At 40.0% G+C, this 17,085-nt stretch overlaps 1 protein-coding gene across 1 annotated transcript; it reads right to left on the bottom strand.

The window, feature by feature from the left end:
• Nucleotides 1-680: 680 nt before the first annotated feature.
• c20h10orf88 (chromosome 20 C10orf88 homolog) lies at nucleotides 681-17,073 on the bottom strand. Its single transcript, XM_041815717.1, has 9 exons — nucleotides 16,936-17,073; nucleotides 14,010-14,178; nucleotides 13,724-13,921; nucleotides 11,399-11,468; nucleotides 10,431-10,622; nucleotides 10,010-10,138; nucleotides 9,735-9,828; nucleotides 9,302-9,512; nucleotides 681-2,402 (listed from the first exon to the last, which is right to left on the bottom strand). Exons 2-9 carry the CDS (start codon nucleotides 14,144-14,146, stop codon nucleotides 2,195-2,197), a joined length of 1,239 nt encoding a protein of 412 aa, XP_041671651.1. The 5' UTR covers nucleotides 14,147-14,178; nucleotides 16,936-17,073; the 3' UTR covers nucleotides 681-2,194.
• Nucleotides 17,074-17,085: the final 12 nt, after the last annotated feature.

Raw genomic sequence — 17,085 nt, 5'->3', positions numbered from 1 at the left:
CTGTGCACTTCAGCGTTTCTTACACATGCAAGTGGAATTTTAAGGTACTGAAAAAGCAGTTTTTGGAAGCTCCATCCAGAGTGTAACATCACATTGTACACCAGTTTCTCTGTTTGATGCCACTGGTGTGGGGTGTTAATATCCTTAATTATTATGGCAATGGTGGGCGTAGCCAAACTAGCACATGCATGCATCCATCTTCCTCAGTTTATCCGAGGTCGGGTTGCAGAGGCAGCAGGTGAAGTAAGTCAACCCAGACGTCCTTCTCCCCAGCAATGTTTTCCACTTCCTCCTGAGGGATTCCAAGGCGCTCCCAGGCCAGATGGGAGATAAAATCCCTCCGGCGACTTCTGTGTCTGCCTCGGGGTCTCCTCCCAGTTAGATGTGCCTGGAAGACCTCTACAGGAAGGCGCCCAGGAACTAAACCACCTCAAGTGGCTCCTTCCAAAGTGAGGGAGCAGTGGCCCCGTCAGGCTCCGTCCACACGGAGACAAAAACGATACATTGCCGTTTCGTTTTAAAAAAAGTTTTCTGTAAAGACGGAGTCATTTCAGGAACCACTGAAAAGACTGAAAATGCTGTAGTGCATATGCCAAGCCTGTAAGTGGCGCTGTAACGCTGCCACGGAAATGCACCAAAGGAGAAGAAGAAGCTCACAGAAAACTGACTCAAACTTTCTTCTTCTTTAAGAACATATGGTTTATGCGTTTTGCGGTGGTGGTAAAGGAGCATCAGATTTTGCTGTAAAAGCCATAATAAGCTCAGTAGCTTCTGCAGCATGAACACAACCCTGTAGTCCGCCATTAATGTTTTGGTTGGACCTGCGCAGGCGCCTCAAGGGAGATAGGCTATGTGTGACATAATCGTTTCAAGAAAGATGTGGATAGCTGTCCACACCGAGACAAAACGGCAGTCGTTTATGGATTTATGCACTCTGAGACCCGTTTTCAAAAGTAGCGTTTACAGTCACTCGAAACGCCGTTTCCGCGTGGATGAAACGCCGATCCGACATAAAACTTGTGCGTATACACCTAAATTCATTTTCATGTGGATGGGGCCTCAGATATCCAAGCTCCTCTGAGCCCAGACACCCTCGACCACTCAAACCTCTAATCTCATTCTTTCAGTCATCACCCAGACTTCATAACCATAAGTGAGGGTTGGAACATAGATCGACCGTTGCCTTCTGGATCAGCTCCCTCTTCACCACAATAGTACGGTACAACGCCTCCAAGACTGTTGATGCTGCACCAATCTGCCTGTCAATGGCACGTTCTTCATTCTACCTTCACTCGTGAACAAGACCCAGAGATACTTGGAGTCCTTCACTTTGGGCAAAGACTCACTCCCCAACATTGAACACTGGGACAACACTGAAAATTAAATTGTCAACAATGGTGGGAATGTTTTTGCACACAAAGACATTGTTGCCGTCTGTCAGTGAGCTGCTTCGCCTGTGCAGTGAAAAGCAGACTGTTATTGACATGGTATGTTCTTTACAACACGCAACAGTGCATTTTCATGTGTGGACAGGATTATTTTAAAAAACAGAGGATGCAAATCTTGGCCAGATATCTCTAACTGGAGCTTTGGGCTTTGTCAATCCTGCTTACCCAAAGAAAGACCGGATATGTTGAGCTCCCTTCATGGTACACCCCTGCTGATGACACTAACCTGGATCAGATCACTTCACTGCATTAGCCTTCAGTAATACCGTCTCTGAAATCTTACTTTTTTCTCTGGCTGGAAAAGAAAAGTTCAAAATCAGCTTGACTAAACATGGACCTTTGTTGAAAACGGTCCTCCAGCCTACATTTCATACAGCTGAAAATACTTGCAGACACATGAATTGTTTTTGGTATCAGGATGGGAAACCTCTGGCATTTTTTCCAGTAAATGTGCATCATGGTAACCAGCCTACAAACCTAGACTGTCCTACACTCAGGACATTGACTTTTGCTGTCGAGCAGAGTTGCAAACATTTGCTATTTTCCCAGAGATAAAAGTTAGGCAAACTGTTACAAAAGATGGATGAACACTCGTAGTTCAACACACGTTTACATTTAGTGGATTATTGCTATCACTTAGTTGTTTTTTTTTACCTTTTCTGCCTCCTCTTAAACTCAAAGGTTGATTTTTATGGCAAAAAGGCTCGCAGGTCACATGTTTTGTTAGTCCTTTAGAGGTTTTACACTCAGTGCACGGCTGGTGTTGCAGCAGTCTGCTCTGACGGCCCGGGGGACAGTGCATCACCTGCTGGGTTGCTCATCGCTCCCTGGTTGAGGACGCTGAGAAGAGCCTTCTCCAGCTTCTGCTCCAGAGCGTCGAGACGGCGGTCCACGTGCTCCTTTAGTCTCCTCTCCATCTCTTCAAGACGACGCTCCATGGCTGAGTCCAACTCCCTGCAGAGTGGCAGAGCAAAGATTAATGTTTGGTCAAAGCAGAAAGATGGAAGAGTGATGCAACGAAAGTCTGCACTCATGCAATGGGAAATAAGTCCTAGAGCAGCAATACTCAATGTGTGGCTCTGGAGCCACATTTGGCTCTTTGGTGATTATTTGTGGCTCTTTAATGTCTTAATGTGAAACATTATTCCTTAGAAAAGGGAAACTCTGACCTCAGAAATTAATCACATTAATCACTTTCTTTCCCAGACTTGTACAGAAGGCTTTAACTGTTAAATTTAACTACCCCATTTATCCCGTTTTTGCCACATTTATCTCATTTTTGCCCTTTGATGCCACTTTTTGCCATTAAAGCTGCCCTTTGCCATTAAATACCCCCTTTTTCCCCTACCTCTTTCCAATATTTGCCCTTAACACCACTCTTATCCCATTTTTGCCCTTTTCACCTTTTTTTTGGTCAAATTAAGCTGCCTTTTGCCATTAAATACCATTTTTTCCAATTTTTGCCCATTTTTGACATTTCTTTTTGCCACTTTCCCAATTTTTTCCCTTTTTCACCTTTTTTTTTGCCCCTTTAAGTTGCCTTTTGCCATTAGTTACAGCCTTTTCCTTTTTTGCCCATTTTTGCCACTTCTTTTTGAAACTTTTTACCATTTTTGTCTCTTTTGTCCCATTTTTGCCCCTTTTCAACATTTTTTCACAATTTTTCACCCATTTAAGCCACTTTTTGCCGTTATATATCACTAGTTTCCTCTATTTTGACCATTTTTCCAACTTCTCTTAGCGACTTTTATCCCATTTTTGCCCTTTTTCACAATTTTTTGCCTATTTAAGCTACTTTGTGTCATTAAGTACCATTTTTTTTCTGTTTTTTTGGTACTATTTTGCCACTTTTGACTGCTTTTTGCCCATTTTAGTCACTTTTCTCTAATTTTTTTGCCACATTTTGATGATTTTTGCCACCTTTAACTTATTTTCACTGCTACTTTTAGCCGTTTTTGCCACTTTTTACTGCTTAGATTGTGGCTCTTGCAAAGGTATTTTTCAACTATTTGGCTCTTTAGTTAAGCAGGGTTGAGTACCACTGTCCTAGAGCATTGGTTCCCAGAGTTTTACACAATCTTGAAAGCATTTAGGAAGACTTCAGATTAAGCACATCACATCTTCCACTGCTTAAAAGGATGATTAATTATTTAATATCAGTTCAATAATCCCCGTTTCTCACATGTATTAACAGCAAGCCTTGTCTAAACAAAATTTCCAGTTTTTTTTAACAAGTCTTATGACAACCTGTGTAAAATATAAGAATAAATGTCCATGATCGACTTTGTATTGAAAACGAGTAGGAGTAGCGATGCAGAGAAAGGGCAGAGGAGGTAACCCGTGTCTGATTCAAGAAGCCACATCAGAAGCAACCTCAAACATAAACACAGAAACTCAAACTAAACCACCCACACAGCCATCGCTGACCACCCTCTTCCCCTGACCTCAAACCCCCGCTGCATCCATCTTACTCAGCCATATTTCTCTAAGTCTGAAACATTCAGACAGCTGACTTTGGGTCGGTTTAATCCTAACCACCTGGAGGAATGTCTTTAAACCAGGATGATTTAGAGGACTTTCTATTTATTCCCACAAATTCAAACATTTCCAGTCATTTCTAAGTCTCTGAAGTTTTGATTTCTTAGCATTTATTTCCACCCTCAATGATACTGAAGAAATTAAAACCACCTTCAAGTTTTTCCCAATCCTGTCACGGCAACCAGAGTACGTTTCTGTCTGACCACTGCTGCTCATCTGTCTTAAATACACAATATGTAAATTCAACTTGAGGGGGTTCTTAATCAAAATGATAACAAAGGGTGAGTAGCACTGGTGAGCTCTGCTTAACTCTGTAACCAAAAATCTTCATTTCATGGATGAATTTCACATAATAAGGGAGAAAAGCTGCTAAAAGTGGCCTTCCTGGCTCTTGCAATGAACTACAAGCAAAGCAATTCTACAGCAAACTATGAAGGCTACTTTTAACAGCTTTTCTCCCTCTCTATGTGAAATTCAGAAACGAAAGCAAAATGGTGCTTTATGTTTTAGTAAAAATATCTTACTGAGGGCATTTCAAAGCAACAAAATAGAGAAATAGGCAACGCTGCATTTCTACTTGGATAGGAAATGTCAAGAATGGCCACACTGGGGGGAGGAGGTCAGTGTATTTTCCAGCAGATCCATTTCCTGGTTGAAACCAGACTCAAAAAATGGGAGAAACTCTTGTTGTTCAGCTTTTTCGTTTTTGACCAAAAAAGGACCAAACAGAAAAACGAGCTGTTTTTCCATTTTTTCCATTTTGGTCACAAAAAGTGCAAAAACATGTTTTTTTTTTCTCCCAATTCTCCTATTTTGTTTTCTTCATTTAATGAAATACTTGAGGAAAAGGAAATCATGTGACCATTGGGAAAGGTGAGCATTTCAAAATAAAAGCCTCGATGTCAAAAAAGAGCCATCCATTGTCTTTTACAGTATGATAAGAAATATGCTAAAGATAAGGAATAAAATAGAAAATGTTTTCCTTGATAATCAAGCTAGCAGACTCATAATACCATTTATGCACTATGTTGTAATTGCCTCCACAAATTGCAATATTGTCCAGTAAAATCACAATTACACATCACTGTAAGTAGGTAAGAATCACTGGTTAGGAACTTAGGATCTAGCACCGCTGACAGCTAGCGAATACCCCCTTAACTCAGTGACTTATCATTATCGAATGATTTTATCAAAAATATGTCATCAGTAGATCAGACGCAGTGCTTCTAATCAGGGATCCGATCGCCAATGGTGTCTGCCAACCTTGCCAAGCCTGTGAAGTGCAAAGATCACATGTCTGTCATCAGGTGGAAACATGCTGCAGAGACACAGACTGAAATGATTGAGCCAGACTGATCAATCAGCATCTGTGGCTATGGACAAGATCACCACTAAATGATGGCGATTAGCTCAAATGTAGCTACAGCTGCAGTTGTTATCAGAACAGGACATTTCTTTATTTAAAGGAGAGAAAAGAACAGCACTGAGGCTTCTTCTTGAAGACAGGATGTTTTTCTCCTTCTAAGAGCTGCACACGCCCACTATCCCTTGTTTTGTTGCTCTGATTGGCGAATGAGACAGAAAGAATGCTTGTCCAATCCCCTTCCAAGATTTTTTGTAAAGGCTCTGCCGTTACCAAACATGCTTTACTGGCACTTGCCCAGATGGATGAGACACATCCCATGCATGTGAAACAGTCAACCTGACGTGTCAGGTGCGGTGTTCTGCAGCTGAGAGAAGCACTGTGTGCCCCATAGTGTCGGAATATAACTGACCTGGCAGCCAGTAAATAATAAACACATCAGCAGTTACAAATTAGACCATATTTTAGCTGAGTATACGACCAAAACAAGTTTTGAAAAGAAGAAAACTACAAGCTCTACATAGTGTTAAAATAGGCAGGGCTAAAATAAAAAAACATTAGAAGAAGAAAAAACACTTTCCTGCTTCCTGGAATCAGATTTAGAGTATAAAGCTCTCTAGCCAGCTGAAGATGTACCGTTGAGCTGCTTCTCTCCTCGATGTGGAGTCACACTCAGCTGACATTCTCTCTGAACCCACATGTGCTGCCCCGCTCTGACAAAGAGTCATTTATCAAACTGCTGCTGTGGAGGAACAGCTCGTGCAATCAGCTTTCTGTTGTAGAATGATATTTTTTGTCAGCTTTAAATCTAGCTAACTGATGCTCTGTCCTTGTAGAGGTGCTGGCAAGAAAAATTTAATCTATCCTACAAGGCCTGGTGCATTTTGCCAGGATTTGCAGTATGATTTAAACATACAGCAATGCTAAATGAGCTCATTGTCTCAGTATCAGACCCCTCCCTGCACTGGAAACCACTGGCCAGACTGCTGTGGTGTCAGAGATTTCAGTATGCTTTCTGGACTAGAATCCTTAAAAAAATAGAGGTAAACTCTGACACAGTTTGCCTGATAATAAGGTGTCTATGACTTTCATTTTGTTCACTTTGTACTGATATTGTTTGTTTGATATTGTCTTAAAATTCAAAATTCTGGCATCATGACAGCCCTAATGGCTGCAAACACTAAAAAAGTAATCCAAAATTTGTGATGGTTCAGCTCCAGACACTTGAATATGAAGCATCAAACATGTTGGATATATATTAAAACTGAAGATGTGCAAAGTGCTGACAAGATATATTCTATTTGTCAGCAGAGCTTGTTGAAAACTCGTCAGATATGATGGACAGAATTCTGTTAGCAAACAGGCTCTCCCTCTCTGTGGCTGAAGTCTGACTAACAGCTTCTGTGACAGATGGAGGAGTTTGTGTTTCCAAGTATGAGCAGATGCAACTCACGTAAACAAGACACATTGAAACCAGTCACAGCTCACAGGAGCTGACAATAAATGCTTTTCAAACATATCAAACATATGTAAGTTCTGACTGTAAAGTAAAATATGGCAGATAAAAGTAGGGCAGTTAGAGAGCCTTGGCAGATAATTCTATAAAGATTTGCACCAACTAAATCAAAATACACTGTTCTCCTTAGAGGAGAGGATAATTTAACCTCATCTAACTGAGCTGTCAGGATGAGACAGAGTATCTTCAACAGAAATGTATTTACAGAAGTCCTAAGCACACATACAAACAAATATTCATTATTTACTACTATAGCAAGTAAATTTTGGTTGTTTTCTCCAGATCTTGACTTATCTATCTTTCTCAATCCACTGTCTCTTGATTCTCTAGGGTGAAAGTAGGCCAGGCAAGTAAACTACAGTTTTTCCAGTTCCAGTACCGGGAAAACAGCCGATACTGCTTAAAATGCAGGTGTGGTATTGGTGAGTACACTAGTTTATGCACCGATCTGATACTCTTTGGTTTAGCTTTATATTCTATTTTTGGCTTAGCTCTATATTTGTATTTTGCTTCATTTAGCCAAGCTAAATGTGAGTGCTATAAACCAGAAATCAATTTTTCTTCACTACCAGAAAACATGTCATGCATGAGCTACCGTTTTTAAGAAGAAGCAAAGGACCTACTGCAGCAGCAAAGAATGGTGGCTGCATGTTGGTTTTTCTCTGAATGTGATCATTTAAATGCCTTTCAGACCGGCGCTATCGTACACGACAGAAGGTGACACAGTTTGTCTAAAGTAAATAACTTTTGAACCATAAATCGTTGCCTCTTACTTGTTTTTCATCCGTTGTGCCTTCCCATTGATGCTATTAATGCCTTTGACTCCCTCGCAGCAGCATTTTCAGTGAGCCTAGAGCTAGTGTGACTTTGGGGACTTAAATGATTAAATCCACACCAGTAAACCCGATATTGAATGTCATTTTTTCCATTTTAACCCAATTACCAACCTTCACTGACACTAGTTTGAATGCTAACTGAGCTTGAGATGCAGCCCTCTGTTTTATTAAACCCAATAATCAGCAGAAAAAACAACTGTAGGCTCAAAGAGATGCTGTACATTATTATTTTATTTGTTGAGCCATGTTCTGAGTCAAATATAGGTCTGAAATCATTTGCTAGTCCGCTGAGGTTGAAATTGCAATTTCCAATTACAAGGATGAAAATTTTAAAGAGTCAAACTTGCAAAACAACACCAAAAATGGATGCAAAAGCAAAGCAGCAGTGGTTAGAGGAGATGAGATGTCTGCTAGCTGTGTGGACTTCGGATGAGCTACGAGTGCAGCGTTGAATAAATCATCAACAAACTAAAAAAAAATTACCACCAACATAAAAGAAGTCTTGGCTGCAGTGGTGATGGTCTGCTATAGATTAATCCACACTAGTCATCCCTCTCCTTAGTGACATTTTCCTGCTTCCTCTGAGGTTTCCATGGCATTCTAAAGCCTGATGGGATACGAAACCCCAAGTTCTGCCCTGATGCCTCCTCCCAGCTGAACTTTGCCTGAAGCCCTCCGCAGGAAGACGGCTAGAAGACCTCCTGATCAGATGCTTCATCCACCTCAACTGTCTCCTTTTGATTTAAAGAAGCAGCAACTCTTCTCTGAGCTTCTCACCCCATCTCTAAGGCTGAGCCCAGACGCTCTCCTGAGAATCTCATTTTGACCCCTTGCATCCACAATCTCTTTCTTTAGTCAGTAACCAGAGCTGAAGCAAAGATCAAACTGTAAATTGAAAGCTCTGGCCACCACTTCAGCTTCCTCTTACCCACATTTAACTTGATTTTTTTTTTTTTTTCAAGAATAATGCTGGGTATCTGCTTAAAACAAGTTCATTTCTTAGGACTAGAGAAACAGACTTAAATTACTTTCTAACCACTGAAAACCAATGAGTAGTTATCCTGAAATAATGACATAAATCAGTCAAAATCTTGAGAAAAGAATAAAAATGTACTTTTTTAAGAAAAACTTAATAGAAGCAAATGCATGGATGTATGTCCTCTTAGGGCCTCCATACACACTCACTATTAATAAATACAAAAATGGTAAAAGTAATAAGCTTTTTCTCTTCTCTTTAGATCTTTAGAAATCATTACCTGCAAGCAAATATTAATACAATACAACCTCTTCTAGCAGCACTATTATACTAATTTATTTACCATGGTGTGTGGGCCATCATTTATCAACTATGATATTTTGATCTTGCCTGTTTCTAAATCTTCAGTTATCTTTTGTTGCAATGACATAATTTTGGCACAAGAGGGGGCTATTTCATCTGTTTACAGATCATAGTACAGATCTCAGCTGATGAAAAGTGATGGATTTAAATTATTAAAAAAAAAAAAAAAAGAAAGAAAGAAAAAGATATTACAGATGTCAATAAAGTTCCCTTCAAACATCCCGGTACAGTTTAAACATATGGATAGCAGAGCAGACTCACCATGAACCGTTTGTCATCTCCTTCTCCTTCTCCGCCATCAATGCAGCGTCGTCCAGCCGCAGCTTCGTCACCTGACCGCAGACGCTCTGGAGCATGGGCAGAAACTCAGGGCTGGGGCTCAACGCCTGATCGTTTCCCTGAGCGTTCAGGAAGTGCGACATCATCTGTGTCAGCTGGGCGTGGCTTATGGGGCCTCTGGGCTCGGCGCTCACTAGAGAAGGGGCACGGCATCACAAGGAAGTTGTTGCTTATGTCATTAAAAACTTGAGGCAAAATTAACTTAATTAGACAGGAAGACCGAGAGTAGTTAGACATGCAAATAGCAGCCCTTTAATCCCAAGGTAGTACTTCTCCCAAATCTTAAATGCCAAGTTGATCCATGCAGACAACAAGATATCCAGTGCTGTAATTTAAAAAAAATAACGATCCATACCTTTAGACTGAGTGTCTGAGGAGGCAGAGCTGTCTGATGTCCCACTGGGACTTGAAAGAGACTCATCTGCAGGCCTTGGGGAGCTGACAGGGGGCTGCCAGCACAGAAAAAAGGACTCAGTGTAATGCACAGTAATCAAGCTTGTATTGATGCATGGTGGACATGCTTAAAGAAGGACAAATAATTAATTTAATCATAGTTAATGCTTTATAGTTAAGCAGTAACTATGGTGCTCATTTGCTGCGTTGAGAGAAAAGCACCGATAATACTGGTACCCTGGAGTTCATTGGCTGAGGATGGCTGTTGAAGGCTGCTGGGGGGATGTTGGCTCCTTGGACCAGGGCAGAGAGACCTCCACTACCCATCAGGAGAGGAAAGAAGCCACCAAGAGAGCCAGTCTGGTTCTAGAAAGGAACACAAGCCAACAGATGTTAGCATTTCTTTTAGAGTTAATTTCTGTGGAAAGATGCAGATAAAAACCTGCAGTTTCTGCTCCAAAGGGCATAGAAATATTAAGACAGAAGTTAAAATTCAGCGATCTAAAACAAAGAAATATCAAGAAGTTCAAGCAAGTAGTCATGGTGGTCAACAAACTATCTAACTAGTCTTTTCACTTCTACCAGTGGTGAAATTCTCTTTTATTTTCTGCACAGGTCATTGAAAGTGTGAAGCTACTTTCTGCTACATGACTCCCACCTTCTGCTGGAACTGCACCATGTCCATGAGGTTCTGAGCTCCAGGTGAGAGGCTCTTTCCCATCTCATCCACTAGACTCTGCACCTGCTGCATGTCAATGCCGAGGCCTCGAGCAGGGGACTGCTGAAGAGCCTGAAGGCCGACGATGACTCGACAAACCAACACACTTTTTCTACCAGCCAGAGAGAGCAGCTGATGTACAGAGGGGAGAGGAACACAACACTGTGGTTAAAATAAAATGAACTCACTACATTCATATACAACAATAACGGAATGCATTAACTGAGGACCTGAGGAGCTGATCCAAAGTCAAAGATATCTCAACAATTTTTATATGAAGGATTTCAATTATTTTGAAGAGACATTTATAGATGTACACGAATCAATAGACAGGTGACCAGAACCAGCTAATATTCAGGCTCCTCAGGATTTTTAGGTTATTGGTGATCAGCTCTCAAATCTACCTGATTCTGTGCAAATCAGACTTCCAATTGCATGCACACATCAACACAAACACTGAAGCTGAAATGTTGACTCTAGGTTCAGGCTGATTTATCTGTGCCCATAGGTAGATGAGTTTGGCAGCCAGTGAGACTGAGCATCCATTATGACACACAAAATACAAAACTGAAGTAAAACAATCAACAAAAAGACGAATAAATGAATGATCTGTTTAATTAGGCCAGGGTAAAAACAGGTTTAAGACTAAAATGAACAAATAAACTCTGTCTACATGTGCATGTGTAAAACCTCAAACCAACATCCAGTGCTTTATTAGGAATTTCCATTTGCAACAATGTGTGTTTTTTAGAACTTATAGTTCTGTAAAACAGGAAAAATTGAAATTTGGCAGTCAAACCTTAAAACACTGGAAAACCAAAGTATAGAAAAAAAAATGCAATCAGTCCATCTCAAGTCCTCTGTGGAAAAAACTTGGACATAAATCTAAAGTGATCTTTGCATCTCACCTTCACTTCACATGTGGATGATGGATTCTCAAGCATCAGCTGTTTCCTGTAGAAAGGTCCTCTGTCGGAACTGTGAGCAAAGAAGAGAGAAAATGCTGCTTTAACATCCTTCATTTCTCACGTTATTAGATAAAATCCATCAAGTATTGATATTAACTGCATACATTTAAACTGAATTAATGCTTTCTGTTAAAAATATATAACATACATACTGTATTGAATAAAAAGAAATATAAAAGAATCAGGGTTGTCAAGATTGACTGCATTAATCGTATTTAATCAAGGTCCGGAATAAGAGCTCTAATGTTCTTTCAAACGTGAGTAATCTCACGCTTAACCTGCTTTTTATTTTTTATTTCTTATTTTTTAAGATTTATTTTGGGCATTTTTGTGCCTTTATTTGATAGACGAGGACAGTGGATAGAGTTGAGAACAGGGACGAGAGTGGGGGAGAGACATGCGGTAAAGGGCCTCAGGCTGGATTCGAGCCCGGGCCGTCCGCATACATGGGGCGTGCCTTAAACCACTCGGCCACCTGCACCCCTTATCGGGCCTTTTTGCACGTTTTGGTTCAGCCATGTCAGCATCTCCCTGCAGCAGCAGGGATGTTAAATAACTCTACCACTTCCCCTCAACATCCCATTTCACTATAAAACAGCTCAGTGGGCAAGTCAGAAGTCATCTGAGCTGTCTGTGTTTCCTCTACAATCCATAACAAGTCCTTTTTTCTGTTGTTGTGTTAATGTTAAAATCTTTGCTCTGTATCCAAACAGGGAGTCAGTTATCCGTAGGTTGAGACAGAAGGAAAATCAACAATGACACAAAAACAGTCGTGGTCGCAAATTTTTTTTAAATGGGATAAAATTGATGTGATAAATCACAATTAACTACAGAAATCCTGAGATTATTCGCGATCAAAAATGTTAATGACTGCCGTAAAAAGAATGCTACTGCCTAAACTCAAGCTCAGGGTCAGCAGAAGTGACTATCTGGGTTCACATGGGAGACTACTGTGTTTTTTCTTCATTACACCTTAATTCTTCAGAGCCTCTGTCTATCCAAATTTAGAAACAGAACATCAATGTTGTCTTTGAGGACTTACACAAATCATGACTTCACATAATTGCTGATGAATATTGTGATGTTCAAAGCTTTATTGTGTTGTGCCTAATGCGTTTAGTCGTCTATTGTCAAGGTTTGGATCCATCTAGTGGTGGAGTAATTGTTGGTGGCATGGAGGTATTGCAAACTTTGGATTGCTAATGGGCTGCACCTGTCAGAGGGGCATAAATGCAGCCTTTCCCAGCTTGTTTTTGGTGTGGATCTTCCCTGTACTGTTATGGCTCTATGAGATGATCATAATAAATGGGGGCTTGTCCAGGTCATAACAATATAGCTGTTTTCTGATACTAAACCAAACAGAGGCTCTGACTGAGCCTTGATAGATTTAACCTCTAAGACCCTGCGTCCACATATGGGGACATTACATTTTTTTCTTCTCTAAATAATAGTAATCATTTTTGGTATTAGAATTGATGAGATAAGTTTAAGGGATTTGCTTGACATGCTGGGATATCTGCTGTTTGGATATTTTAGGGAATTTACTTGGAAGTTGTCAAGTTTTTTTATGGAAATTTAGAGGATATTGTATATTTCTGAGAGTTGTTTGTTTGTTTGGGAATATGGGAAATTTATTACCAAATTCTGGGGGAACTGGATTGAGAATTTGGGTTTTGGGTTTGAACTTTGAAATTGTCTGAATTTTTTTTTTTAATTCGGGGAGTTTTTTGTTTGTTTTTTTAATGTTTCCATCATTTTCATGGAATTTTGGAGAATGTTTTTGAACATTTCCAGAATTTGCCAAGAAATTTAAGGGGGAAACTTTTGAACTTGCTTAAAATTTTTCAGGAATGTGCATGGAATTTGGGGGGAAACTTTTATTGGAATTTTAAGGCTTTATGAGGAAGTTTCATTTAAAGATTTGAGGACTGTCTAAAGAAATTTTTGGGTACTTTTCATGGGATACTTTGAATTTTCAGATAAATTGCAGGTATTTTTTTTTATTTTATGGAATTTGTCTGGGTTTTGGAAAGGAAAATGTCCAAGAAATTCCTGCTCAGTGACAAGGCTGATGTATTAACTTATCATATAATACTTATCCCAAGTAAGTTGGAGAAACTAAAAATGCTCTCCTAACAAAGGCTAAGGTCTCAGGAGGATAGATCAGACTGATCAACACAGATGGAACCATGTTCCTCCAGTCTATACTGTACAGTGAAATTCCAAGTCAAATATCCAGATTAAATGATGACTGCATGTGTATACCTGTCTGGTTGGGTGCTTTCCTCCCTCACTCCTCTTACTGTCCCGCAGTAGTCACCCATCTGGTTGTACACCTCTATGGTTCGAGCTTCACTGACCACCAGAAGGCAGGTTATGGCAGACGGGAAGCAGGAGCTGCATTTGAGCGTTAAGACACAGGAACACCCTTCTTCTGTCTGCTCCAGCAGCACCGGGCTGCCCCTGTCAGAGTGTTAAAGACATCATATGTTTAAAAAAAATCCAGACGCACATCATTTTTCATATATTAGAGCTGCTAAAACCTTCTTACCAGTTCGTCTTTTTATCTTCGGACTGACTGAGCTCCTCTTCACTGCTGCCACCATCACTGATGTGAACAGGAAGCAGGACATCTGCCAAGTTATGTCCCTCAGAGTGACAGACCCACGCAGATGAAACGTCCACCATGATGGAGCTAAGGCCACAGGGGCAGGAACGTCCTGGAACAAAGACGCAACAGAGGATCAGAGCAACTTAATGTGAAAACCAGAGTCCACATCAATACTGAGATTAAAACAAGGTAGCAGATTACCAACAAAGATTTTTTCCATGGCTTGTTTATAATTATTTATGACTATTTTACAAGTGTGCAGGGAAATCAGGTGCATTTTAATTTTCTCATCATTTGGTCATGGCTTTCTAAATAAGATTTTTGTATAATAATGTTTAATTGGAATAGCCCTGGTTAGATACAGGTTGGATAAGTCAATTTAATAAAAAAAAATGTTTATAGGATCAATATCAGTTGAAAATGATGTTCAATCAATATATTGGTGCCTCCCTTTGAAACTGGAAAAAAGACATACAGGTGCATCTCAGATAATCAGAATTAGAATATCGTGTAAAAGTTCATTTTTCCCAATATATACTTTAAACTGTTAAATGTCCATAATTTCTTAATTCATCTCATCAGTACACACAACTACAACTATGGGGAAGACTGCCGACTGGACAAATGTCCAGACGGCAATCATTGACACCCTCCACAAGAAGGGTAAGCCACCGAAGGTCACTGCTGAAAGGATAGGGTGTTCTCAGAGGCTGTATCAAAGCAGATTCATAGAAAGTTGACCGAAAGAGTAAAGTGTGGCAAGAAAAGGGGCACAATCAACAGGGATGAGCCCAGCCTGCAGAGGACTGCCAAACAAAGCAGATTCAAGAACTTAGGAGACCTTCACAAGGAGTGGCCTAAGGCTGGATCAAGAGTCACCACACAGAGGGGTCCAGGAAATGGACTTCAAATGTTTATTTTTTTTCATTGCCATGCCATCTGCTCCTGTTGGCCCACTGGTTTTTATCAAGTCCAGAGTCAGCACTGTCAGTCATCTACCAGGAAATTTTAGAGTCCTTCATGCCTCCATCTGCTGAGAAACTTTAAAGTAATACTGATTTCCTTTTCACCTGCCTACAGTCAAGCCAAAACAACCAGAAACTGTTTTTCTGACCATGGTATTGCTGTGTTTGATTGGCCAGCCAACTGGTCTGACCTGAACCCCATGGAGCAGGGGTCATCAAGTACATCTGCACAAGGGCCAGATTTAGTCTCAACAGAAACTCTGGGGGCCAGACTTTCAAATACACAAAAATTAAATACATATTTTGGTCTGGCTGACAAATTATTATAGTAGTATTTCTATTTTCTTTCAAAACACAGGACATTTTTAGGCATTAGCAGTGAGATCTATCCCTATTATCTATCATGCAGCAGGGACACAAGGAGACAGACCTGACAGCAGAACTGGCTGGGCCCTGAAAATCCCAGAGAATGGGCCCTCCACAAATGTGATTTAATACCAAATAATTCTAACCCCTTTTTGCCTTTTTAACCCAATTTTAGTCATTCTTTAAACCAATTTTCCTGCATGTTTTATCCACTTTGTACCACTCTTAGCCATTTTTGCCACTTTTTACCTAGTTTATCCACTTTTTAACCTCTTTTCATGACATTTTTTAACAACAGTTGCAACTTTGAACCAATTTTTGCCACTTTTCACCCATTTTTGCCACTCTTTAACCGCCTTTTGCAACTTCCTGCCATTAATTGCCCTTGTGTGCCACTCTTGAACCCCTTTTCACTAATTTTTGCTGTTTTTGATACTTTTTGCCCATTTTTGCTTCCTCTGCCCAATTTTTGCCATTCTTTAACCCCTTTAAACCACTTTTCCCACATGTTTTATCCCCTGTGTGCCACTCTTTTACACATTTTTGCCACTTCTCTTATATTTTTGCCACTTTTTAACCCATTTTCATTGCTTTTTTGAACTATTTTGTAATTTGTAACCAATTTATGACACTTTGTGCCCGTTATTACCTCTTTAACCTCCTTTCCCCACTTTATCTGGTCATTTTTGCAGCACTTCTGCCAAGCTTAACCCTAAATTTAAATATCTACTAATTATGACAGTAAAATTTTCTAAAAAATAAATCAAATGTTTATTCATTCTCAAACTGTTTCACTAATTATTGTTTATGGGATGGATTTAACAGCTGAAGACATTTAAAGCCAAAGGATACTCTTAAAACCACAACATCTTCTTTGAATTAAATGATCTTTCGGGGGCCTGACAGGACGCTTTCGGGGCCGCCAGTCGATGATCAGGGCCATAGAGGATCTCTGGGGGAAATGTCAAGAGGAAGATAAAGGACACCAGACTCAACAATCCAGATGAGCTGAAGGCTGCTATGAGAGCAAGCTGGGCTTCATAACACCCCAGCAGCAGGACCAGGGACTGATTGGCTCCATGACAAGAGCAGAGATGCAGGAATTCATGCAACTGGAGCGCCAACCAAGTAGAGTAATAAACTGGCATAATTATTCAGAAAGTCAGTATTATAAATCCTTTTTTTTTTTTGGACTTTAGAAGAACTCAGGGAAACTCTATAGTTAAATAAATAAAGACGGTGCTGTCTATAAGCTGTACAAATGACACTAAAGTCCTACCATTAAAAGTGATTCTAAATGGTCAACAAAGGCTAACTTTACTTGTTTTTCTATGTGTATGCAAACAATACCTGATTTAGCATGCGTCGTGTGTGTTATATGAATTGATCTGACGTGTATTTTTTTTATTTTACACGTTACAAATCATACCTTAGTAACGACTATATGTAAATCACGCCCTTATTACAACAGCAGTAACGATAAATTATCATAACAGCTTGATAATTTCATGCTATGACGCTGCTTTTACACTTACCCTGTAAATTCGTCAGCTCAACCCGTTGATTGGCTTGTGTTCCTCGGTTTCCTCGATTTCCGTCCTAACATTCATTCAGACAGGCTAAAAAAAATACACAGATACACCGAATAAACAGGTAGAAAAAATGTAAAAACGACACGAACTGCT

Source organism: Cheilinus undulatus, linkage group 20 (genome assembly GCF_018320785.1).
Source record: "Cheilinus undulatus linkage group 20, ASM1832078v1, whole genome shotgun sequence".
NCBI lineage: Eukaryota > Metazoa > Chordata > Actinopteri > Labriformes > Labridae > Cheilinus > Cheilinus undulatus.
The sequence above is the reverse complement of the archived record's forward strand: the minus strand, read 5'-3'. Positions and strand labels throughout refer to the sequence as shown.